The following is a 25784-nucleotide window of genomic DNA, read 5'->3' on the forward strand; positions in this document are numbered from 1 at the left end:
CTAGAATCCATCTACAAGCCTCATCGAATGTTAAAACCTTACACCGGGAGCTCCTTCGCTCCATGAACTTTTCGTAAGCCGTGTTTACAGATGCCTCACCTGGGCACCCCCTCCCATGGTCGCCAGTGACGAATCGACTCCTAGTCACGGTGTGGCGGCGACGTGTTGTAAGAGCCTCCGTTCGCTCTTCTCTCGTTGCTGGTCTCGCCGTTATCGTCGGGAGACCCTTCTCCAGTAAGTGTTTTGTCGCTGGCGACGATCTTATTGTGCAGGCTCTGCAGCTCAACACCTCGGATGCCCTTGTTCGGCCAGTAGGTTGCTGCGTAGTCCCTAAGTGGATAATTAGTCTTCGAGTTCAAACACACAGAGAATGGCAAAGCACATACCAGAAACGCCGCTCCATCGCGCGTAGATCCTGCTCACCTTCGACATCATCAATTTGCTCCGAAATGAAGAGACCAATGGTTTTGAGTAATACACGTAGCTCGGCTGCACGTTGTGGAGCATCGGGTATGGCACTCTTTGTCGCGGCCTTGATCTTCTTGAGGTCGTTTCGAACAGGTTTGAAGACAAGTGTCATCATCGGATCTTGGCTTGGAGGAGGATGGCCGCTGCCATTGGCATTGCTGGATTCGGGACGCGAAGGACGGTGATCGCTAGAGTGGCGGTCACGGTGATGAGAGTGCTCTGGACCGTGGTGGCGGGGCTTCTTATGGTCACGCTCACGAACGTCGCTGTCGCGATGGTATCTCGGATCTGACTTGGGCGAGTTGTAGCGCTCAACACTGTCGCGGTGGCCAGAGCTGATGGTGCGCGGGCGATGCTTGTCCTTGCGGATGGGGACTGATGGCGAATCAGCTTTGATGTCGACTGAAAGCTGACCATGCTTCTTGTTGTTGCGATGATGATTCTCCACCGCCTTCTTGATCTCCGGGTCATCGGTGTGTTGACTTTTGAGTACAGACAGTAAGTAGTCAGCTCGGCGGACTAGGTGCACAGCTCCTGGTGATTTGGCATTCTTGTGCTCGGAATGTTCTCGCTCAGCCTTCTTGTCAACACGATGCTCTTCAAGGAAAAATTTGTCTTTCAAGACGAGCTCTTCATCATCGCGAATTCGCTCCCATGCGCCATAGCCGTGACGAAGGATGCCGACACAAAGCATGCCGTCCTCTCGAGCACCCCAGTCACAGGTATATCCTGCGGCCTTGGTAGCCTCAGACACGCGGAAGGACAGCTGCTTCTCCCTGTCGGCAGGGACCACATCGCGGAGTAGTCGCATCTCGCCAGGTCGATCGAGTATAGTCTCTGCATTGATTCGTTTGACGCCATGCAGCTCAAAGAGCACAGCCTTCTTGTCCTTCTTCGTGATCGGTTTGTTCGACGTGCGCACGAGCTCAGCCATACGATCTTGCTCTTGCTTGTAAAGCTCAGCCGCTTTGTCGATGATTTCTTTCATAGCAGCTTTCACCACTTCCATATCGCGATTGCGAAGTCTTGCCTCAGCCAAGAACTCTTCTGTGCGATCGTCGATGGAGCCGTATCGAAGATGGCCTTTCATCAGGTATCGGTACTCGCGTGGACTCAGCGGACGAGAGGGATCAGCGCCAGGAGACTCTTCCTCGCTGTCAGAGTCGATCGCATTGTTGCGCTGTTCGACGCGACGTTGTTGGCGTGCAGAACGTTCTTCCTGTACTGCGTTGCGCGCGTTGCGGTCGCGAGGTTTGTTCTGCTCGATGACGTCGGCAAGATACTTCTCGTTGGCTTTGCGCTCTTCCTCTTTCTTGATTTCCTCGAGCTGTTCTTTGGGTATGATGTCGTCCCATGACATTTCGTCGACCTTGATGTCAACAAAGTCGAAGCTTCGGAGGAACTCTTCGCCACCGTCTGCCTCGGTCTCGTCAGGCTGCTCAGTCTTGTAGTCTTCGGCTTTCTCAAGTACAGAGTCGAGGTCGAGCTCCTCAAGTTTCTTCTGGTTGTCGGTTTGCTCAAACATGCGTTGGCCGCGTTTTTTGAGGATTCGTGAAATCTCGGAAGTAGATCCGGGCTCACCAACAAGCGCGTTGCGGCGCTCTTGTGTTGCTTTGTCGGTTACTCCTCTTTGAATGGTGAGAAATTCAAGCATCAACTTATTGCGGGCCCTTTCCAGAATCTCTTCTTCAACTGTTTCCTTGGAGACAAGGCGATACACGCTAACTGGTTTTGTCTGCCCAATTCTGTGTGCACGTGCCATGGCTTGGAGATCTGCCTGAGGATTCCAGTCACTGTCGAAGATTATCACTGTGTCAGCTGTCATTAGATTTATGCCCAAGCCACCTGCCCTTGTTGACAATAGAAAACAAAAGTCGCTGCTGTCAGGTGCATTAAAGTGATCGATCGCCATGCGACGTGGTGCAGCAGCAATCGTGCCATCTAAGCGCTGGTAGGCATGGCCACGCATCTCCATGTAGTCACCGAGTATGTCAAGCATCTTTACCATCTGACTGAAGATCAGCACACGATGGCCATCTTTCTTCAATTTTGTCAGAAGCTGATCGAGCAACATCATCTTGCCGCTGCTGGTGATCAGAGCTCGTAGATACTCGTCGCGTCGAGCGTCGTGGGCGACCAGCCTCTCTTCTGCAGATGGGAACATGAATGGATGGTTGCTCGCTTTCTTGAGCTCCATCATAATGTTGAGCAGGGATTGCTTCTGACCTTTCGCGCCCTGATTCAGAGCGGCGTAATTCTTGGTCAGGATGTTCTTGTAGTACTCCAGCTGGATGTCAGACAATTCGACGCGGATGATCTTCTCGGTCTTGGGCGGGAGATCCTTCTCGACCTTGTTTTTCGTCCGTCGCAACATGTATGGTTTGATGTCTTCTGTCAGCTTAGCGATCTTGGCGGAGGCTTCTTCAGTCGTCAGATCCATGTTCTCGTCGATGTTCACCAGGCCAGGTTGAAGGAACTCGAATAATGATGACAGCTCGCCGAGGTTGTTTTGCACAGGTGTGCCTGTGATTAGGAGTTTTGCCGGCGCCTTGAACTCACACAGCTTCTCGTATAGCTGAGATTCCCTGTTCTTCAGCCGATGAGCTTCGTCGACAGCATGAATTGCCACTTGATCTGGCTCAAGAATGCTGCGTCAGTGAGGACATATTCGTATGTGGTGAGCAGGACGTGAAAGCGAGGTTGGCTCGTTTGACCAGTGGGCAGTAGATCGTACTCTTTGATGATGTTTCGAGCCGTCTGGTTGCCGTTGTACACAACATAGTTGATGTCAGGTGCCCAATGATCGAATGTATCAGCCCATGCTGGCATTGTGGACAATGGGACAGCAACAAGGAATGGCCCTTGTTGACCCCGATCGTGCATTAGCCAGCTCAAGAACGACACTGTCTGCACCGTCTTGCCCAGGCCCATCTCGTCGGCGAGGACGACATTTGCCCCTTTGATCCAATTGAAGGCCAGGAAGTTGAGGCCGAAGACCTGGAATTCTCGAAGTTTGCCATTCTGAATGTAGGAAGGTTGCTCTTCGAATCTCCGATAGGGTGCACGATGGTCGACCTTGGACTCGGTCAAGTTAGACCTGTAGTCAGCGCGTAGTCTCTCGAGGTACTTGTCGATCTGGTCTTGAGCCTCCTTGCTGACCAGTTCTTCCGATTCCCACGTAGCTTGATCGTAGTATAATGATTTCCACTTGACATAGTACTCAAGGCCGTCCTCGCCATTCCTTTTGCCGATGACTCTCTCGACCTTCTTGTACTCTTCGAGAGCGTCAAGCCGCTGCTCCTTATCGAGCAAGAACTTCTCCTTCTCCTCCGGCGAGAAGTTTGGATCGTTGATGATGTCGATCTCTGGTAGTAGTGTCTTTCGGACGTAATTGTCCAGCCGACGAAGACTTTTGACGTTAGCGAGGCTGTCATGACTTTCCCATGTTGCGTGATAGTAGGCTCTCCTCTGCCACTTGATGAGAAACTCGAAGTCTTCTTTCTTGGTTGATGGTGATGTGACGTCAGCACGGAGGCGATGGTTGAGGACGATGTCGATGGCTGGCGAGTTGTCCTCCTCTTCGATGTAATATGCAGGAGTGAGCTGATTGGGGTCGTCTTCGTCAAACATGTCATCATCTTCGTCATCATTATAACTCATGACTTTGCCAGCACGACGAGTAGAGAAGCGGATCTCGCCGTGCGCGGGGGTGCTGCCCGCCGAGAGGAAACGTTGCTTCGCTTTCTTAGACAGCTTCGCACGTTTCCCACCGTATGCATCGGCATCAGAGTCCTCGTCGGACAGTGAAGGGAGTTGAGGGGTGGCTTGTTTGGATGATCGATGTGATACCTGACGAAGCCGTTTTCGTGGACGCCTAGGTAGGTCAGAGTCTTCGTCCTCCGTGGAAGAGTCCGCCATTGTGGCAGGGTGTCTAGCACTAGCACGACCGCTACGACGAAGTCCATATAGATCAGGGTTACTCCTGATATGATCTTCGTCCTCGTCCACTGCCTGCGCTTTCCGCTTGGCAGGACGGATAGAGTCGTCTGAAGATGAGCCTGGGCCGTCGATATCGTGGTCGGAGAGGACTGGCTCGGCCATTTCGTAATCATCATCGCCAGCAGCATCTTCTTCGCTGTCCGAGCTCATTTTGTCAATTTCCATGTCGTTGGTGACATTGCTGACAGGGTCGGGCGCGACGAGGCTGGCTCGGCGGGAGGATCTTCCGGCTCGGAGAGTTCGCTCTCACTCTCGGCTTTGGCAACGCCATTGGTGACAGCAGGAACTGGAACAGCAGAAACGGGCTCTGGTTCGGGAGTTTCGGGTTTCGGTTCGACTATTGAGGGAGGTGGTGGCTGTTCGAGTACAGCGGACGCTATGGAAGGTGGCACGTCAGCATGAGCAAGGCCGGCCATGGTGAGGTCGCAACAGCAGAACAAGCTGATTCTCCCAGGGAACCCGATCACGCGATTCAGATCCGGCCAAGAACAAGAGCTGCAGATCTTTTTCGATAAATTTTTGGTTGATGGGTGATGGCAGTGATGGCGCAGTCGATGAGGATGACTGCGGAGCAGCAGGAAAGCTCGAACACGGTGGCTTCTAACTGCCAGCAGTCACACCCGCGGCCGTTGGGCGTTGGATAGTGACTGAGACAACTGTTTGCTCTTCACTGAGGCAGTTGCTGAGGAAATTGCGATAAGGACTGCTCGTTGTCGATTCGAGGTGATGTCGAGACGGGAAGCAGGCTGCTGACGAGAAGATGCCAGGTGGACGAGAGGAATATATAGTTTTACTTACACTCCATCGTGCGAGCACGTAGCTAGACACGCTGTGAGCCGTCTGTATCCTACACAGGTGCCAGTGAGGTCGATATGATCTGGCGATGTTATGCCTCGAAGTGCTGGAGATGTGAATTGATGCGGTATTGCAGACTGAAGATCAAAAGAAGGTCAACCTAGGCCCTTTCCATCGAACGCCGCGGTGACCCATCCCATCTTGGCAGGGTGCTGGCCCCCAGAGGGTGGGAGGCCAGATTAGGGAACCCTTAGGCCGCACCGCCCCAAATTGAGGCGAGGAAGCCCCCAAGCGCCTCACGACTCATCATGACTCAAGTGTCAGAGGGGTACGGAACCCACCTGGAGGCCAATAGCCAATAGGCATAGACTCAAAAAAAGACAGCCCACATCAACTCACCGTGACACGGAATGCCTGCGATATAATATTTCCAGAGCACAGACTTGTTGTCGCAGTCCCTTTGTTTGTTGTTTGAGCCTCTCCTTTCATCTCGTCGGCAACGAGAGTCCTCCCCGCGACAATATCAGCAACGATCATCAGATCTGCTGCAATTGCCGAACAACCACGACAGTCTCGCCGACATTTTCATTTTTCCACCGCTTCGCATACCCACCACAACGAATCTCCCGTAGACAAACTACAAGATGGCGGACAAACTCACGAGGATCGCTATCGTCAATAGCGACAAATGTAAACCCAAGAGTACGTGAGGCCAACACAACCTTCCTCCGAGCCTTCATCCCCTCCGCGCAACTGTCTGCCCTCTTGCTGTGCCCAACAACAAAATCACCACACTGCAGGGACTGACGCAATACAGAGTGCCGACAGGAATGCAAGAAGTCTTGTCCGGTCGTTCGATCGGGAAAGTTGTGTATTGAAGTGACGCCGGAGAGCAAAATTGCCTACATCTCAGAGTCTCTGTGCATTGGATGGTAAGTGGACAGCTCGGCCTACAGACACAGCATGGACTGACCATCCACAGCGGTATCTGCCCAAAGAAATGCCCCTTCGGAGCGATCAACATCATCAACTTGCCCACCAACTCGAATCAATGACCACCCATCGCTACTCGGCCAACAGTTTCAAACTCCACCGCCTGCCTATGCCAAGACCCGGTCAGGTCCTCGGCCTCGTTGGCACAAACGGTATTGGCAAGTCTACCGCCCTCAAAATTCTCAGCGGCAAGCTCAAGCCCAACCTCGGTCGCTTTGACAATCCGCCCGACTGGTCCGAAATCTTGAAATACTTTCGTGGCTCGGAATTGCAGAACTACTTCACCAAGGTCCTCGAAGATAACCTCAAGACCGTCGTCAAGCCTCAATATGTTGATCAGCTTCCGAAGGCGATCAAGGGCGCGGTTCGAGATGTCTCACCTTTGATCGAATCCCGAAGCCAACTCGGCAACATGGACCACATCATGAAAGTCCTTGAACTGGAGGGCGTTGCGGATCGTGAAGTAGCTGTTCTCTCTGGTGGTGAGCTGCAGCGGTTTGCTCTGGCCATCACTTGTGTTCAGAAGGCGGATGTTTACATGTTTGATGAGCCGTCGTCTTACCTCGATGTCAAGCAACGTCTCGCGGCTGCACGCACAATCCGTGAACTCCTCACTCACAACAACTACGTTATAGTGGTTGAACACGATCTGTCAGTCCTCGACTACCTTTCGGATTTCATCTGCGTCCTTTACGGCCGTCCTGCTGTCTACGGTGTTGTCACTCTTCCAGCGTCTGTCCGTGAAGGCATCAATATCTTCTTGGATGGTCACATTCCGACCGAGAATTTGCGCTTCCGAGAGGAGTCGTTGACCTTCAGGCTGGCCGAGGCTGGTGAGGACTACCAAGTCGACAAGGCACGCGGTTTCCAGTATCCCAAGATGGCGAAAACGCTTGGAGGCTTCCACCTCGAGATCGAAAGTGGCTCTTTCACCGATTCCGAGATCATTGTCATGATGGGTGAGAACGGAACCGGCAAAACCACATTTTGCAAGTTGCTTGCAGGTGCAGAGAAACCCGACGGTACTCAGAAGGTGCCGGCTATGCATATCAGCATGAAGCCGCAAAAGATCACGCCAAAATTCCAAGGCACAGTTCGCCAGCTCTTCTTCAAGCGCATTAAGGCTGCGTTCCTCAATGCTCAGTTTCAGACTGATGTCTACAAACCACTCAAGATCGACGACTTCATCGACCAAGAAGTCCAGAACCTGTCTGGCGGTGAATTGCAGCGTGTCGCCATCGTCTTGGCACTTGGCTTGCCTGCCGACATCTACCTAATCGACGAGCCTTCTGCCTATCTCGATTCCGAGCAGCGTATCATCGCGGCTCGTGTCATCAAGCGCTTCATCATGCACAACAAGAAGACCGCCTTCATTGTCGAGCACGATTTCATCATGGCCACCTACCTCGCTGATCGCGTCATTGTATTCGACGGCGAGCCATCGAAGAATGCTCGAGCCAACCCACCAGAGTCCCTGCTCACCGGCTGCAATCGCTTCCTCAAGAGTCTGGATGTCACCTTCCGCCGTGACCCCAATACTTATCGCCCGCGTATCAACAAGGACAAGTCTCAGCTCGACCAAGAGCAGAAGTTGGCTGGTAATTACTTCTTCCTGGAGGAAGAAAAGAGTTGAACTTGTTTTTGATGCAAAGGGCAACTACAATTACGACAACCGTCACGACCGCAATGATGCGACGAATGACGATGCAGACGAGCCACGACTCAACAGCACGGGTAAAAGTGCCAAGAAGCGGCGCCGAGGAGTCGTTGAAGTAGGCGACGAGGGCGATGCTGAGGATGAGGATGACGAGGTCGAGATCTGCCTGGTCGGACGGCAATTGGTTCCGCTCTGGAGGCAACGAGGAACACTGTTGCTTATTGCAGCATACTCGAATACGCATCTGGAGCACAGGACAACAATTGTCGAAAGTCGCCATCTGCCACAGCCACCAGGCAGCAGCTGGCTTGACATTTGAAGGATCTGCAGCAGTAGTCTGGGAAGGAATGATTGAGAACACCAAGATCTGCTGAATGATCTAGCACAACGGTCGCATCCCGAAGTCTTTGACACGGCTTCGTGATGCAAATATGTCGAGAGCGTTCATACTGACCTCGATTCACTCATTCAGAACGGCAATATTGAAGGATAGCTATGAGCATCATCTGCGTGGCCCCAGACCCGTAGCTGAGAGAAATCGAGAGCTTATTAGTGTGCCAATGAAGCCCCTCCTGCTCTCAACATCCTGCTCAATCTGTTTCGTTCCGAACCTTGGAAGTGCTCTTCAGACCTGAATTACTACGGGTCCGTGGACGCTCATGCGCAACATAGGCTTTCGACGGGCAAGGACGGGAGAAGCTTGGCACGATCGTGCCCGGAGCAAGAGCAATCCGAGCCGCTCGTGCCCAGAATTCCTTCCATCACCCCAAAATTCTCTGTTGTTGACCCGCGCGGTGGGCTGTCATCACCTACCTAGGTAAATCATCCACAGTCCTGTGGGACGTGAAGATGTCGCGTCCACGATTGCATTCTACATTGACGTGATGCACGGGACGACTCGTCAACAGCTGCCGGGCCATGCCCAGAGGTAAGAATTCTCGCCACACAGCTCGCAATGCCTGCTGCGCACTGCGGTGCGTTGACCAGCAGTCATTGCCACGAGGACATTTGGTTGCTTCAAGTCACGCTTACCGCAAACATTCCAACGACTTCTGACAGTGTCTGAAACCGACGCAGCCGTTCTATTCGGTGGCGAAGATGGGATCATGTTCCTGCAGTAGCAAGATGAAGGCGACCACTGCTGGTCGCGCGTCCCGAACAGGTGGGTCTGAGACGCTAGTCAGCTCGCAGAGGAGCGTTTAGGCGCCAATCAGTGCAGTCGCAAGCTCTTCGCTTGACCGCGCCACGATCGCGTTCGCCGCATAATTTCTGTACGCCTCCTTTTTTCGCCATCGCCACCAGCCTGGACGTCGAAATTCTGTTCGCCACACGATACTCGCCACAGCAAACACATGCAAATTGCCTTGCCGGGAACTAAGCCATTGATGTCACTGGTCGTGCATTGTCCACAACTGTCGCAAAACACGATCCAGTCGCATTGACTTAGGCCTGTTGATTGAACATACTGACGAGCTATAATACTTCGCACGCAGGTCAACGAAATCATGCCACCTTCTTCACGCATTCGATATACATTCGCACGAGCAGATCTCGACAGACCTACATCATCTCGTGCAATTCATGATTTGCGTGCTCTTTCACGACCGCCTTGAGAGCTACTTCACAATCATGCCTGTCCGCCATCATCCGCTCGGCGCTCAATCCATCGTTGCCGGCCAATCACACAAGTCAGCAAAGCACTTCCGCCCGCGAGCATTCAGCGAAGATGACTACTTCCCCAGGCGCGCCGACAACCATGACGATCTCCAGGCCGATTCAGCAACACGCCGGTCAGGCGTCCGCCGCTCCACCACCTCACCAGGTTCCTATCATGCAGCGAAGTTATGTACTGGCTGCTTGAGCCCTAGCTTCCGACAGCAGCGCAGCGCGTCTGTCGCCCGACCATCGATGGCCTCGACACGACCTGCTCGGCTGTATCGCGCAGAGTCTCAGCACAATAGTGATAGCGACGATGGTCATGGACCCACACAACGCATCTCTGAGCCACAAGCGCATACTCTCGTCGAGTGACCACGGCTGCATCGAACTGGAATCTGAACCACAGCGGCCTGTGGTATAGATGAGTTGGGCCAGCATTGTCAATGCCTCGAGGCTCGCCCCTGTCGCACCTACGAGGCTCTCGGACGCCAAGCCTCCTGTGCCGCAGTCATAACAACCGGATTCGGAAATTGTGACTCCGCCACAATGTACGTCTATACAACTCGCTGCTGCTCACCGCGAGTCCAGATTTCTTCCTGGGACGCTCACCCTCATGGATGGACCTCGCCGATAAACAATAACTCCGACCAATGCGGCTCGACACCAACATCTTAGATATTTTCAGAAAGGCAAAACAGACAAACACATCAGCACCAATGGCCCAAGACAACTCAGTCATCTTCGATTGGACCCTGCTGATGTCTCTTCCGTGGGAGATCCGCTTTGTCATCTTCGAAAGCATGCCATACCACACCCTCATCGCCCTCCGCCTCGTCAACCGCCAACTCTCCCGCCTCATCACCATCAAAGATCTCCTCGTCGCGCACACACGCCTAGCCGCCGAGCTAGAGCACTGCGAACGTATCAACTTCCCCTGGCCAACGTACCTCCTCGACCTCACCGGGCCCTACCGAGAAGCACTGGAGCAATGTTTCAGCCACCACACCAGCCAGGACGTACAGTACCTGACCCCCGAAATGCTATCGACACTCTCAAACGAGCCCCTGGTGCCAGCCACATCTCTGCTCGCCTGCCTCCCTAAACACCGCAACAACCCCCACGGCCACCGCTACCGCCTACACATCATCCCCTCCCACCTGTCCCCCACTACCCCGCAACCACGCACTTCCCTTCTCCAAATCCCCTGCTCCCGCTGCCTCCTCCTCTTGCCCCTAACGCACTTCACCCCCTCGCAGATCGCACACAAACGCGATCCCCGAGCCTGCGATCCCCGTGGCCAGCAATGGGGCTACGACCGTCGCAACTTCCACCGCTTCTGTATCGATTGCGCGCTGCATTCGGGACGATGGGCGACGGGGCAGAGATTGACGTCTTTGTTCCCGCCTGGACTTATTCCAAGCCAACGGCATGGGTCTGTGGTGATTAGGCTCGATTGTGCTGGGTGTCGTGTGAAGGTGCCGAGTTGGGCGTGGTATCCGCCGTTGCCGGAGAGCATGGGCAGGCGCGAGACTATAACGATGAGGCTGTGTCCGCGCTGTCGACATGAGACGTATCGTCAGCCGAGGGGGGATCTGCCGGATTTGTGTCGGAGATGGATGCTTGAGCTGCAGAATAAAGGGGCGAATGCAAGAATGTGGATGAGGCGGGAGCTTGAGGAGCGATGGGATCGGGAGGCAGAATACATGGAAGATGCAGCCCAGGCGATGAGCTTGGGGGAGGAGGAGGAGGAGGTCGCTGACGACAAAGCGGAATCGACGCCGTCTTCCATTGTAGATCCTGAGGTTCACATCTTAAATGCACTGATACCGAGGTGGTGTTTCCACCACAAGGAGCAATGAATGAAGAATGCCGTCAATTATCCGTGACCCTCTACGCTGCAGTGAGAACACTCACTGGGCAGACTGTTTGGCCAGCTCATTACGATGCCGCGATGGCAACTGCCTCTGATTCTGATACCATAAACTGTGGCTGACTAGCCACAGCAATGCTCTCAAACTCGTCCTTCTTTCTGATCGACTCAACCGGTCTCCCTCAATTTCGGTCCAAGCCGGTTGACGCGTAGTCAGTCGCGCTTGCTTCCATAGCCTCAGCTTCAGTTGGCGCAAAACAGCAGTCACCATCCGGCCGCGCTTGCCAATGCGTTCGACGCTGATTGGAAGCAAGGAAGGTGATGCGTGCTCGGTCGTGCCTTCTGTGGGTCACGTCGTAGAGGGAGGCAGTCAACCGGTCTCAACAAAGCACTACCGAAACCGGTTGACCAGACGTTGAGTTTGATTCCATGGCTTGAATATGTAGAAGTAACACTCGCGGTTCAGGCATGATTCTGCTCGAGGGCGAACGCATGGGCGGCGGTGCTGGGCGTGTTTTCCGATCAGTCACCATAGGAAGGGCGCTGAACATCTACGTTGCTTTGCTTCTTAGGCGGGTAGATTTTGGGATGGGTCTCGCAGGGGAATCGGTTCGGTCGAAGTGTTCGTCGTGGATCTTCTGGCTAGGGGGACGCTGTGCAACTTTGACAACTAGTCACTCTGTGGCAGGAAATCCACTGCTACCGCGGAGGCCATCGTCAATGCGAGACCTGCCCAGTCCTTGTGTCCACGACCTGGCTAGTCGTTCCTAGACACGGGCAACGCTGCCTCATTTCCAGCTAATGATCTCCGGCATGCAAAGTCCAGCCGCGAACCAGCCGAAGCTCTTCAGCTCCTCCTTCTTGGCCAGCTCGCTCTGCTCATGCACGGCAACATGCAAACAGGCAACCGCCATGTTAGTGATGTCCTCTTCGTCCTCGAGCACTCGCTCCTGCATCCACCCTTTGATGTCTCTCAACTCCCACCCGAACCTCGCTTTCATGTCCTCGGACCACTCACGTTGCTTCTTGCTCATACTTCCTTGGCGGCCCATGATCGTTCCGATAAACACCTCTTTCTCAGTGAGGGCATCTGTGCGACGAATGGCGTAATATGACATGAAATCGTAGATGATCGACTCGTAGTAGTCTCGGACCTCTCGGGCGTGCTGTAGATGTTGATTGACGTGGGTCTGGCTGATGCGCGATCGAGCCCAGTCTAAGATCTCAGCCAAAACGTTGTTGGATGCGTCAGTGCTGAAGATTGAGGTTGTGTCATCTTCGATATCCTGAAAGAAGAGATCCTCATCAATCGCGCGGAACAATTGGCCAAGGACTTTGTCGGACTCGTAGTATCTGTACCCACCACTGCTGTCTCCTAATGGCGCATCCAAGGTCTCTCGTTTGATGCCTCGTTCGACTTTTGTACTCGCACTTGGAGCCATGAAGTCTGGCCGATAACGTTTTGCGGCTGGGATCTTTGTAACGTCGACGGCGACTCCAGACTTCGAGAAGTCAACCGCAGTCGAGTGAAGCTCCGACAAGAGGAGGCAACTTTTATCGAAAACTCCTTCCTCGGAAGTGTCCGCGATGACCTGATGCAGAGTTGCTATGCGGCCGAGCTGATCGTTTTGCATGAAGTCGATGAAGAATTTTGTCATGTCGTTGGCTGTGACTGGGCGTCCAATGTCGATAGCCTCGGCCGGCTCGTACGCTGCAGCGGTGCTGAGTCTCTTGGGCATGAGTTCCTTGTCGTATATCACATGGTACACTGAGAACCGTTAGCGTCTAGCCTGCACCCTCTTGAGCAATCAGAGAAGCTAGAACAGGGCGGAATGCCGCCAGGAACGAGACGATGTACAGGCGTCCCTGCGGTCTTGATCCTGCTCACTACGACTGCAGATGAACTCTGAGGAAATGGACTTACAGTCGCCGTCGAGATCGCCTCCGCTCAGCATACTTGGCAGGTCACGAGCGCCTTTCTGATTGAAAACAACGCAGTTCCGCAGATTCCACAGAGGTGAATCTTTTGGTGGCTCAACGGCCGTCACAACCTGAACATCCCCTGGATGCAGGGCTGGCGATCGTGTGACGACCAACCTGCCTGTGATTACCTCTGGCTCATCATCTTCCGTGGCTGTGACGAAGACTTGGCCCTCTTGCAACCACTGTGTCTCGTCCGAGATGCCATACAATGTCAGGCCATTCTCGACGAGGATGCGAGTGCGGTATTTGAGTTCGCGAAGCTCGATCTGGATCAGTGCTCCTAGGATCTCGCGAAGGAAGTCATCTTCTGCCAGATCCACGCCGATCAATCGGAGACTCTTGAGTAGTCTGGGGAGTCCTCCTGAGCCATCGGAAAAATTCTTCATGATGAATTCAATAGCCATCTCTCGGGAAAGGGCGCTGAGACGCAGACGCTCGATTGCTCGGTTTTGCAACACCATGAAGTGCTTTGCCTCCACACCAAGGTCTTCAAGAATCTTGATGAGCTGTCTGTTCAGCTTCAATGGCAATGGTCGACCGTTATGACCGCAGATCTCAACATCGTCTAAAGGACTGCCGCTGTATTTGATCATCGAATGCCGGAGTCTCATTTGCTGCCCCTGCAATCGTGTATCCAGCGTCAGCATCCCTTTTGAGCCCTTGTAACGAATTTGGTACGAAGTAGGATCCCCTCTGGCGTAGTTGCCTTTCAACAGACTCCACACAGCTGGAGAGATAGTTCCGCAACCATCCGTGAAAACATGTCTGCCACTTCGAACATCATCGTGCTCTGAGACGACGCGCGAATCGACTCGAATTGCTCTGGTCGTGTCAGAAAACGCCTGGCCTATGCGTGCCGCACACTTCGCGGGACAGCGAATGGCACTGAAGTCACCGAGTTGATCTATGAGAGTCCGAGCATACATGAGCTGACCGTCATGTATGAATGGACGCATGAACCAGCATGTCTGTGATCGGAGCGACGAATGGGAAAACCCGAGAAATTCGAACCTGAAGCCAGCGATATCGATACCATTCTGCAAAAGCGTGAGGAATCGACCCATGAAGATTGCATCGTTGTCGATCTCTCTTGAGAATGCAACACGTTCTTCATCCTCATCTGTGAAGACAACACGAATGAAGCACTCTGCATGCTCTCTGTACTTTCGGAGTATTCGATTGGCGGCGGTCAGCTCCGGGCCGAAGAGACGCAACCCCGTGGGGGTGACGGTTACCCGATGAATGAAGACTTCGTCTCGGCCTTGCGGAACATCCTTTTCGGAGTAGCCCATCCGTCCATAGCTGTCCAGACTAGCCTTTGCTGCCGCCAGGCCGTTTCCAGCAGAATCGGGAGAGGCATCAGTGGGTGCGAAATGAAGAAGTATCCATTTCAGTGCCTTGATGGTTGCCTTCTCGCCAGCAGTGCGCTGCAAGTGCAGTATATCTGGGAGAAGTCTCGCGACCTCACCAGGAGACAGCGTGCCATTGGTCCATAATGCTTGAATTTGAAACCTCACGCTATATCCGAATCGAAGGCGGGCAATATCTGCATTGAGGGCTGTAATGTTAGCAGGGAGGTCGCCCAGTGTGGGCGAAGTCATCGTGGCGGAGGTAGTGATGACTGGTACTTGGAAGGACATCAGAGAAGCCATGTTCTGTTGCAAGCCGCCGATCTTGCCGGAGAACACGAGCATGTATGTCATGCAGCCGCCAACGTTGGCCACGCTCCGACCAGGTAAGGAGGCACAGCGAATTTTCTTTTTTGCCGGAGTGAACTTTGTGAGCCCGAGTTGCTGAAGTAGATCTGCTAGGTCATCCTCAGATCCCCCGGAGCGCTCGAATATCTTGGGCTGCAGCCATAGTGTGATAGCAAGAGTGCTCATTCCCCGTTCAGTGGACACAGCTATGGATGTAATCGCGGCGCGATCGATCTCGATCTCATGTGTAAGTCCAGGGTGGAAGGAAAGCTGAAGAAGCAGATTGTGTTCGGTCTTTCTGTATGTGCCAGACACTGCCTGCTCGTGATATGGAACGAAGACACGCTTCTGAGTTTTGGCGCTGGTTTCCCACTGGCCGCATCTGAAATGCGTGATCGTGGCACGTCGAAGTGCAGGAAGTTCTGCTTTCGCGGCGTCGGTCTTTGCGGCGTCTCTCGCAGATCTCTGCCATGCTTTGCGGCCGGCCTCCTTCTCGTCTCTGATAAGCGCTTTGACCGCCAGAGGATCAGGTGCTTTTTTACTGCGCTGGAAGGTCGCTAGTTTACCAGAGAGTGAGACGAAGAGACGTGGAGTCGATGCTGCTTTGTCGAGTAGGCGCTGACCCTTGGCGACACTAGGGAAAGTGATGAAGGCGAACGGCTTTCCTTGTGGTTTGGTGATCTCAAATATTGGTATGTCGAGCTCCTCTAACACCGGTCTCAAGACCAATTCGACTTTCGCTTTAGTCAATTTCGCATCAATGTTGCGAACGAAGACGTCCATGGTGATGGTGATAGGCCCGAAGCGCAGTACGAAGCATGATTGATAGAGGCGAAAGTGCGCGATGGTGAAGGCGAAAGAGTTCAAGTTATCGCAAAGAAGTGCAGTGGTTGGGGTGTTGAGTGCGAGGCCAGCTCGTTTTCAAAAGTAGCTACCCAGGTAACGGAAGGCAGACGTTTCATCTCGATTTCGACCACGCATTTCATCTCCGGTAGATACGCGACATCTGTCAAAATCAGCGAGAGCATCCGAGTCCATCTCCCATCGCCTAGGCAGTCGGCACATCAACAGATTGTCGCGCTAGCACGATCCTCAATCCATCCTGGCACCTTCTGCTGCCCATTTGTGGACCACTACTCTCTGGACTAGTTCCATCGATGTTGCCTCACCTAGCCGTCATCACTCTTGAATCTCAAGCGTGACTCTTGCACAGACGCGCAGGGTCGTTAGCTTTATGTCCACCAAATCCAATTTGTGTGGCATGTCACTCTGGGGTTAAGAAGTCGAACAAAGGACGCGACCCGTGGACGCGTAGGACTTCAAGCCTACCCCACATCGGCGCTCTTGGCACTCATAGCGCCCGCCTACAGCCGTCGATTCCGCTCTCCTGTCCTTCCTTACCAGTTTCTGAGCCTGCACGTTGATCCGAGAGCTGCTCACAGAGACACGCTTCCATTAGTACCGTTGCTTCATCGGTCCACAAATGTCGGCCCTTGTCGTCAGCAATGTTGCACAGGTCAGAGCGTCAGCTCGGTGCAGGTCGAGGCTCGGAGGCAGTCCAACGGGGCCACACGTCGAAGAGGTCTTGGGGATGCCGAATGTTGACTCATGCTGAGGCTCTTCTCAGAACAAGACTGTGGCCGTTCCGAGAAGTCAAACAAGGCCGCGACGAGTTCGGAGACCAGAATGCAGCATCCTTTGTTGATGAGAGTCCAGGTTCTCGGAGCCTTTGTTCGCCATTGTCTCGCCATCGATGGCGCATGTTTGCTCAATCGCGACCATGCCTTGCTCTTCTGACCATGATTTCACGATCGGAGTTGCTTCGCGTGAGCTCTTTCGTTCAAGCGTAACTCGATCAGGACCGCCATAGCCACCATTGACTTTCTCTAGCGCCACGATCCCGCAAAAAGCGTTGGCACGATGTCTGACGTGCACTTGCTGCCTGAGACCAGAAACGACGACGACCTCGACTTGTCAACATATCAGACGACTAGCGACACATGGCTGCAGAAGAGCTATATTCCTATGGCGCGCGTTCTTCACTGGTTTGGGCTCAACGCTAAGCCACACGCGCTGAAATCGCAATACCATGACTTCATGTTTTGCGATACCGGGCTACCGAGCACAGAAAAGGAGACATGGGAGGCTAGGAAGTTTCTTGGAGCTGGTGGATTCGGCCGTGTTGGCTTTTGGGTGAAGATACAACGGGATGGCACCATAATTGATCGCGTCGCCATAAAGGAGCTTGACGAGATATATCCTGCAAGCCCGCGCTCCCTCTTGTTGCCCAAAGAAGTCGTCATCAATCGAGACCTCAACCTTGCTGACAAAGAGTACGTGTGCTATCTGAGAGGATACAAATACAACAGCGGCCTTGGCAAGGGCAGAATGTAAGTTGCCGGAGTGGTGGACGCACCACAGTTAAGATAATGTGGGGAAGGCATACTTTTCTAACGCATCTCCAGGTACATGCGAGCGTACGAGCACGGCGATCTTGATACTCTACTCAAGCGCTACAGGATCTATGGCTATTTCCTGCCCGAGCGCTTCATACTTGAATTTCTGAGCCATATGTGTATCGTCTTGACGAACATGGAGGCTCGACCCCCATCCGACACGCTCCTGGATGACTGGGATCCGGCAGGCAAGAGACCTGATCCCAAGAAGTTGCAGACCATTCATCTAATAAGTCACTTTTGAGGCGTACTTGAGCCATTATTGAACTTGCCACAGGACCTGAAGCCGCCAAATGTGTTTCTCGACGACCCTGGAGCCACCACCAGCGGCTATCCTACCACTGTAGTCGGGGATTTTGGCGTAGCTGCTTATACGTAAGTCCTCCACAATCTCTCCTCAAAGCCTGTTACTCCCACAAGCAGCTATGCTCACATGGCCGTCGTTGGCGATACTGACCTTGTTTCATAGCTCATCAGATGATCCGCTCAATCCGAAATGCCTGGGAGAAGGCACACCGTCGTACTATGGCCCAGAGATCATCAATGTTCTTCTCAATAAACTCCCGGCCGTTAAACAGTACAGGCTAGGCAGGGCCGATGTTGGCAACTTCCGCCGAGTAAGTCCTGTACCCGGTGCCCTTGCATCTATAGTCAATGTGTGCCTTCGCATTACTCGCCGGAACCAGCACACAGGGTCTCGGCGGCAATCGCTGGCTCCACTGTCCTGAACAAGGTGTCACATTCGACGCTTGTTCGCTAATGCACTTGCAGGAAAACATCCATATCGACGCGGCTGCCAACAACATCTTTGGGATTGGACGGATCCTTTTTGACCTCATGATATCGCTTTACAGTCGTGGAGATTTCAGCAAGTTTGTTCGACTAGACGATGGCCAGAGGATGAACAGTGACAACAAGATCATGCATAACGATGGCCAGGACGTGGACTACGAATGGCTACATCACTACATAAGTGGGAAACGACTCAGCTCGGAAAAAGCACAGATGAGGGGGCTCATCACCAAGCTGACTGGATTGTCGGCTACTGGCAAACTACCTTACTCGGAAGGACTTATCAATTTGCTCTGTGCTATGCTAGACCCTGTACAATCGCAGCGCCCGAAGCTCAACGAACTGCGTGAGGCAGTCCGACGACTTCGCATGGACAACGAAATGTATGTTGCGAAGGACAACGAAAATCCCGAGGATGGCAGCGAGAAGAACATCAACAATACGAAACGCGCCATGGACTCGCAAGACCCTCATCGCCTGCTGTACCGCCCTGAAGACTTCGCACGCGCCAACTTCACAAGGGGTCCTATCTGGCCGTCTAGGACAGAAGGTGAAACGCAGGCAGCCAAGGACTGGATGTCTACATTGAAGAACATGGCCGATGAAATGCTGAGAATGTGGGACCCGGACGATCCCATGCCAACCAAGCCATGGTACTATAAAGAAACCGAGGAACGCAAGTGGTGGCGCTTCCCAGTCAACGACATGGCTGTGCAGAACCAAAGGGTGCCGCGTGACAACGATGACCGATCGGGCCCGATCGTCAACCATGGTGCACAGATCCTGAGTGAGGGCGAGGCTGCAGCAATGCGCATGAACAAGAAGCGCGCTGTCGGGGAAGTGGCCGAGGATGCCGAAGGCCAGCGCCCCACGAAAAGGAATCGTTCAGGCGCGGACGGGGCCGAGAGGGATGTTGCCGACGGCAGCAATGCTGTTCAGCCTACACAGACCAACGCAGAGGCTGCGGGCCCCGAAGTCAACGAGCTGGACCAGGAACAGCAACAGGAGCAGGAACAGCAACAACAAGCAGAGAGGCCAGCTGTCAATGACGAACCCAGACCCAAACGCGCAGACTACCTCAAAATGACGAAGCCCGAGCTCGAGAAGGAAGCCCGGGTTATCAGAGGGCTTACGCTGGCCGACGATGAGACCAAAGACACCCTCGCCAAGAAGCTGGTGGCTGCCGACAAAGATGGCAACACTGGTATGGGAGTCATGAATGCTTGGCATGTGTTCGGTGGCAAAGGCAAGAAGCCCAAGCCTGAGGACATCAAGTACTATGCGACGCTGGAAGAGAAGGAGGCTGACATTGGGAAGATTCTCGTCCCAGAGAAGAAGGAAAAGAAGAAGAAGGGCAAGAGGTAGGCTGAGTCGCAGCTACCTCCTCAAGCGAGACCACCTTGACCTCAGCCACCTCAATGGGGTCGAACTCGACCGCATCAGCAGCAGCAACCTGCGTAGCACAGTAGGGCCGCTCGAGGATGTCTACGCAACCAAAACTACATCCACTACAAAGTCTAGGCTTGGACTCGGCGGACCAACCGGAGACTCGAAGTTGTTCATTCGCCACGGGGATATTTCCAGGGAGGCCTTCATAGCATACGTCTTGATGGAGATATAAAAACCTTGGATCGAATTGTGCCATTAGAGAATTGCCTGTTTCCAATACGGTCGACGAAAACATCGCTGGAAGAAGGAGAGGGTCGCTTGAGCTTCCAAGATTTCATGTTCAGACACCAAAGTACTCCTTGTAGAAGTGGCTGCAGAAACCTCGTCAGCACTGTGATTCAGGGCCTTGGCGGCCTCCGGTGCAATGGGGTCAAAGCCAGACTCACCAGATCTCCCCATCCTTACTCTCAGTCCAATCATACTCACTCTTCTTCGCGATATCCCTCGCGACGTCCACCCCACCAAATTTCTCCGCAATGAACGCCAACGTCAGATCCATGCCCGCACTGACACCCGCTGACGTCCATATTTCGATTTCTTTCCCCCCTGCTCCTCCTGCGTCCGCCCCCGTTGCTGCATCGTCCGTCCCACTCTTCACCCATCGCGCGCCTTTCTCCCACTTCACATCCGGATGTCGCCCACTAACGTCGCTAAAGCGGCTCATGTTAGTAGTCGCGCGTCTCCGGTCTAGCAATCCCGTATAGCCCAAGATATCACTCCCCGTGCACACGGTCATGATTCCCAATCCCAAATGCGGCGCAATTGCCTGTGTGAAGTTGATCAGAGGCTGCACCGCCAGCTCCTCTTTCCCACTCCCCAAATCCCGTCTGCGAACTCGCGACCCAATGCCGCCAGGGATGAAGAGGACGTCGTATTTTGCTGTTCCGGCCTTGATCTCCCGCTCCACTTCCGCGAACGTCGCGTCTACGACGACTTGCTGGTTCCAGCCCCGATTCACCTCCTGACCCTTCCCCTTCTCGAAACCCATAGCTTCGTTGACGAGCCATTCATACTTTCCCTCCCTCTCCCCTGGCAGTGTCCCCGGCAATAGCTTGGTGGAAACAGGCTCCTTGGTCTCAGCGATGAACTTCATACTGATGGGTGCATTGTACGGCGGTTGGGGCAGGAAGTTGAGCAAATCCAATGGGCCGGCAGCGTCGAGAAGCTGGAAGCCGGGGTATAGAGCTATCAGGAAAGAGAGTGCTGGCATCGCTGATGCTGAGGGGTTGGGGGCGGGCTCTGATGCCATTGCGGTGTATGTGCTGCTGATCGTGCGATGCTGTAATGTTTTTCTGTGATGCCGAAGTATAGAGGCCGCCTGACGGGGCTGGCGTGTAGGTATAGATGCTCGAACAGTCAATGGAAGTCCAGGTCGTCGGCATAAGGTACTCGTATAACGTGGTGCATATAAGCTTCCGAGTCGCGAAAGCATGTCCAATGGGAGGTGTCCGAGCCCCCCAAGGAGGACTCTGAGCACGTTTTGTGGTTGTCGTTGCGCCCTTCGAATCGAGTCACGCGGTAAATATTAATCAGTCAGTATCTCCCACAAGGGCCGCCGGGAGAAGGCGTCGTGCCGGCCATAGCAAAATTATAATCCGTTGAGAGACTTGTGCGTCACGTGATGTTGAGGGCGCAGTTATCGTCAGTGGCAAACAGCACCAGGGAGGACTCTGGCTACCAGCATGAGCCTTCATGCACAGATGCTTCTTCAAAGAACTTTGCTTTTCACAAGTCAGAAGCTAAAGATGTGGTATTGGTAGCCGCAGCACATCAACCGCCTGCGGCTCACTGCTAACAATGACTCTTGGGAGCACGCTCTCGGCGCGACTCGCTCTCTTCCTGTACAACACAAACCTCCCACCTCTTGGATGATCAGCCACATATCCCGACCTTGGCGACCATACATTGGACTCCTTGAGTTCCGCCTTGACCAGCCCGGCCTTACACACGTAAGTGGTGTCGTGGCCGTCCTTAACTTCCACAAGACAATTGTGCCAGGGCGTCGGTATGTGTAGATGATGTCTCTCATCATATAGGCTGTATCTCGTGGAGAGCTTCAGCCCATCAAATGAGGTCAGCGGCTGGAACTTGTGCTTCGTCAACAGAGAGACAGCAAATTTGGGACCGGCATTGTTGTGAGCATGGATACTCAATCTGACGTGATGAGGCATCGTCAATTCCACAAGACTCGAGTATGCCGCATTGCGAGCCATCATCTCGATGGCGACCTTCTCAGCTAACTTCTTCCTCTGACTTTTGGACTTGCTCTTGCAATCAGCATGTGCGGCCAGGTCGTCCAGCATGAATCTGGAGAAGCTCGGTACAGCATTGTTATGCTGTGGGAGGGATCTTGCCGGATGACCTGCTGAATGTGGTCTTGGTTCGAAGCACAGGCCTGCAAAAGGATTGTTCGATTGATGTCGTCTTGTATCGCCCGTGAAGTACTGACAGGATGGTTGAGGGCTTCGAGGTCGACAAAAGTCTCCTGGAAGAAGTTTCTGACCCAACGCACGGGCTGCAGAATGTCATGTAGGTTTCTGAAAGTGATGCAGCCGTCCAGTCCTTCTTCGTGTGATCGGTATTGGAGCAGATCCGCCATCTTCCGGAGCCGAGCGTTGTACTCAGTGACAATCTCATCGTCCACTCCGATGCAGTCCGAGAAGACGTGGCCATCGCTGATGATCTCAAAAACGCATCCGGGAGGATAAACCTGCTTTACTTCACGACAGAAGTCATAGATGGTCGACAGAGCTTCGTACTCAGCACCGTCAGGCCATTGATCAGCCACCTTGTCGAGATTGTAGCTCTTGCAAGGAAAGGCTGGCAGGCAGAAACGGATTCTGGACCTTGCATGAACGTAGTGCTGTATCTTCGCCCTGCATATAGCCTTGCCTTCGTGCCACTTGTCGTTCTCCGGTCCACGAAAGAGAATGCACTCTTCAAAGACGGCCAGAACAGCATCGGTCCACAATCTTGTCTCATACTCGCTGCCAGCAAATGGGGCTTGTATGAGTGATCTAGGAGGCACCCGAAAAGTGTCTTGTGCAAGTGTGACCAATGCCATGTAGTCCCGGAATGTCATTCGTAGTGTCCGATCTTGAGGAGCATCGTCGACTAGCGAATCCGCTGGCACGACCATCATCAATCCGGCAATATGTGTGGTAAAATGAAGCTCGTATTGGACGAGGGCTAGTCCTGCGGGAGAGCTCTGTCGACCTTTCAACGAGCGTGAGGTGGCGGTCAAATGGAACTGGTCGATTCTGAGATCAAGGAAGGGCGGCCCGGACCGACATGCCCGGCAAACCTCGAAGAAGTCTTCAGGTGATTGCAGTCCGTGGAACGACACGATGTCATTCAATTCGCCGGAGGTGGAGGTGGTGTAGACGATTCGAGCTTCATGAAAGGTAGAAGCCGCCATGTTGAATGAAAGTGGTACAACAGCCTCCGGGGCCTCGTTCTCGAAGGAGTGGGATGTTGGTAATGGTATTGAGCTGTGCCTGCAGCAAGTGCGATACTGACCAGCAGCGGTATGCTCGATAACACGACAATGCTAATGGAGATGTCGACGGGACGAAGACAGAAAGAGGACGCGAAGAAAGCAATGGATCACCTCGTGACTGCCGTCACATTGGAAGTCGTTGAGAAGTCTCGTCCAGGAGGACGTCGCTCGGAAAGTGCGTGAGTACAAGAAAAGGGCTCGCGCCTGCCTGTGCATATCAGTAGCTCAAGGAAGCGATAGTCGTTCCAGATCGTGCCGTATATGTACAGCGTTGGTCGTGCCTCGGACGTCCGTCGCACTTAGCCTGTGGCAAAGTAAGGAATACAGCCTGTTCGTAGTAAAAGCGGCAGCGAGATCCAGGCCAGTGTCTGAGAAGACACAGCCAATACTTGATACTCATATGCGCCCTGCGCCGAGTAGATCCTGCCTGAAACAGTTGGCTGGCGTCATTGGACGTGAAGACGATGCGTCGCAATGGGTCTCGACAGACCCGGCTTAAGCTACAGATGATTGTCCTGCATGCTTGCAAAGTTTGTCTCGACTTCTGGGATGTCAGTCCTCGTCGTCCACCCGGGCCCGCTTCCGTCGCCCTCCCTCGTCATCATCCCGTTCAACCCTCTCCAAACCATACTTCTTCGAACTGGTCGCTGCTTTGTCCTTCGCCTCGCCAATCAATGCATCTATTCCAAACGGATCTTCCTTGTCCCTCTCGAACATGACCGGGCCAGCTTCCCTCTCCGCCTTACTATCGCTGCCTTTGAAGCCTTGCTTCGCTTTGCCCAGAATGTCGAATCTGTTGCCCTTCTCGATCTTGTTCATCTCCCTCGTACTTGCTTCCTCGCCGCCATCATCAGCATCATCGTTCACAGTCGGGCGGTAGATCCGGTTCGCGGCTTCTTGGGCAGCAAACAGTGGCTTGTCGTAATGCTGGTCTTCGTTAAAGCCTGAGTCGAAGCCAGACGACTGGTTGAAGAGTCGCGAGTCGTACATTGTCTCCTTGTTCTGCGTTGGCTTTGCGAGACCCAACGCGACCTTCTCAGAGATATCACGATTCTGTTCTCGAGCCATCTGTTGCATCCGTTTCTCGGCGCCCATTCGCGACTGTCGTAGCTTCCGCTGATCTTCCTCGCGTTTCTCTTTACGAGCAAGCTCACGTTCGCGGACAGCGCTAGCCTCAGGATCTGATTCGGATCTGGACGAATAAGATGATGCAGAGTAGGATCGTGAGCGAGACCGCCGTCTTCGAGAATGCGAGTCCGAGTCTCGTCGTGCCGATGCTTGCCGTTGCTCGCGGGCTTGTCGTGCCATCTCTCGCAGATGTTCCTCTTTCTGCAGCTTCTCCTTCTCCGCCAGCTTCTGCTGCATTTGAGCTCGTAAGCTGATCTCTTCTCGAGCATGTCGGTCTGCGGTGAAGAGTGCTTCCGCGAACTGGGCGAACTTGTCGTTGATTGTGACGTCCTGTAACGCTCGACCATCTGCGGCCAATCGCTTGTCTAGAGGCACAGTGTAGCCCTTCGGATTCTTCCAATTGCTGACTGGCGGTGGGATCTTCCACGCTTCTTGATCTTCCGCCGTCAACTTTCTCGGAGGTGAGTGCATGACTGGAGGAGGTGGTGATGGCGGTCCTCGTGGGATCTTCTTGTGCTTGAATTTCGGTGGCTCCATCGGATCCTCTTGTTTTTGTACGATCTTGAATATGCGGTCGTTCTTCTTCGAGTTATCGCCCATCTGGTTGGCTGGTGTATACCGTACGAAGGTCGGATCGTCTCTCTTCCCGCCTTTGACGTTTTTGGGCTTCTGTGCCGCGACAGCACCAGAGACCAGCTTCTCCAGCGCCAATTTAGTTCGTTCGGTCGTATCTGCCACCTCCTCTTCTGTTGGTCGGTCCAGACTAATTTCACCGGCATTTGCCTGTTGTCTCAGAGGGATGAGGTCTTTGAAGCTTGATTGTATAATCCGGTCATCGCTGTGACCCTGCCGGGCAATAGCGTCGTATTTAACCTTACCCTCCGCGTCAACCTGCAGCGCCAGCGCATTCGAGCTCTTTCCCGTGTCCGCCTTTCCCATGCCCAAAGGGTACTGCGCAACAGGCACCTCTGGGAAGGCTCCACCGTCTCCGAAGTCTTCTTGTGCCCGCGGCCGCCATGATGTCCGCTGGCCATATGGCGGAGGCCCTGTCCTTCTCAGAACGATCTGTGATTCATCTATCGCATCTCGCCCAACGATTCTCGGTCCAGATGGTCGAGCGTGTGTAGGGACCTCCTCGTGTTCGCCGGTGTACTTGGGCTTCGGCAGCGACGCGAAGAGACCTGACGCCATGTGGATCGTCGAGGTCAAGAGGATGGTCTTGGAAGCGGTTGCCTGTAGTTCCTGGCATTGACAAAATTTCGTATTGAAACTCGACCGCGGAATTTAGGGTTAGGGCATCTTTCCGGGCTTCTCCATTTTCTGCTCCTCGGAACTTGAA

At 53.7% G+C, this 25784-nt stretch overlaps 8 protein-coding genes across 8 annotated transcripts; 3 read left to right on the plus strand and 5 right to left on the minus strand.

Moving 5' to 3' along the window:
- Positions 1–140: 140 nt before the first annotated feature.
- Positions 141–4883, minus strand: AB675_5394 (Chromodomain helicase hrp3; the record flags this gene model as incomplete). Its single annotated transcript, XM_018145601.1, has 4 exons — positions 141–330; positions 387–3053; positions 3098–4612; positions 4654–4883. 4 exons carry the CDS (start codon positions 4881–4883, stop codon positions 141–143), a joined length of 4602 nt encoding a protein of 1533 aa, XP_018001852.1.
- A 1023-nt stretch (positions 4884–5906) lies between these two features.
- Positions 5907–7888, plus strand: AB675_5395 (Translation initiation factor RLI1; the record flags this gene model as incomplete). The annotated part of the gene is made up of 3 exons (XM_018145602.1): positions 5907–5964; positions 6178–6194; positions 6245–7888. 3 exons carry the CDS (start codon positions 5907–5909, stop codon positions 7886–7888), a joined length of 1719 nt encoding a protein of 572 aa, XP_018001882.1.
- Positions 7889–10287: 2399 nt separating this feature from the next.
- Positions 10288–11430, plus strand: AB675_5396 (uncharacterized protein; the record flags this gene model as incomplete). Its single annotated transcript, XM_018145603.1, has 1 exon — positions 10288–11430. One exon carries the CDS (start codon positions 10288–10290, stop codon positions 11428–11430), a length of 1143 nt encoding a protein of 380 aa, XP_018002140.1.
- Positions 11431–12229: 799 nt separating this feature from the next.
- Positions 12230–15904, minus strand: AB675_5397 (putative RNA-dependent RNA polymerase 1; the record flags this gene model as incomplete). Its single annotated transcript, XM_018145604.1, has 2 exons — positions 12230–13209; positions 13366–15904. 2 exons carry the CDS (start codon positions 15902–15904, stop codon positions 12230–12232), a joined length of 3519 nt encoding a protein of 1172 aa, XP_018001767.1.
- A 1137-nt stretch (positions 15905–17041) lies between these two features.
- Positions 17042–19734, plus strand: AB675_5398 (uncharacterized protein; the record flags this gene model as incomplete). The annotated part of the gene is made up of 5 exons (XM_018145605.1): positions 17042–17511; positions 17587–17701; positions 17855–17952; positions 18047–18194; positions 18349–19734. 5 exons carry the CDS (start codon positions 17042–17044, stop codon positions 19732–19734), a joined length of 2217 nt encoding a protein of 738 aa, XP_018002093.1.
- Positions 19735–20098: 364 nt separating this feature from the next.
- Positions 20099–21067, minus strand: AB675_5399 (uncharacterized protein; the record flags this gene model as incomplete). The annotated part of the gene is made up of 2 exons (XM_018145606.1): positions 20099–20129; positions 20205–21067. 2 exons carry the CDS (start codon positions 21065–21067, stop codon positions 20099–20101), a joined length of 894 nt encoding a protein of 297 aa, XP_018002144.1.
- A 490-nt stretch (positions 21068–21557) lies between these two features.
- On the minus strand, positions 21558–23236 carry AB675_5400 (Spore wall maturation protein DIT1; the record flags this gene model as incomplete). The annotated part of the gene is made up of 2 exons (XM_018145609.1): positions 21558–22083; positions 22143–23236. The coding sequence occupies 2 exons, from the start codon at positions 23234–23236 to the stop codon at positions 21558–21560; spliced, it is 1620 nt and encodes a 539-aa protein (XP_018001871.1).
- A 633-nt stretch (positions 23237–23869) lies between these two features.
- AB675_5401 (Pre-mRNA-processing protein 45) lies at positions 23870–25636 on the minus strand (the record flags this gene model as incomplete). The annotated part of the gene is made up of 1 exon (XM_018145610.1): positions 23870–25636. One exon carries the CDS (start codon positions 25634–25636, stop codon positions 23870–23872), a length of 1767 nt encoding a protein of 588 aa, XP_018001807.1.
- Positions 25637–25784: the final 148 nt, after the last annotated feature.

The sequence above is a fragment of the Cyphellophora attinorum genome (assembly GCF_001299255.1).
Source record: "Cyphellophora attinorum strain CBS 131958 chromosome Unknown Contig8, whole genome shotgun sequence".
In the NCBI taxonomy this organism is placed as follows: domain Eukaryota; kingdom Fungi; phylum Ascomycota; class Eurotiomycetes; order Chaetothyriales; family Cyphellophoraceae; genus Cyphellophora; species Cyphellophora attinorum.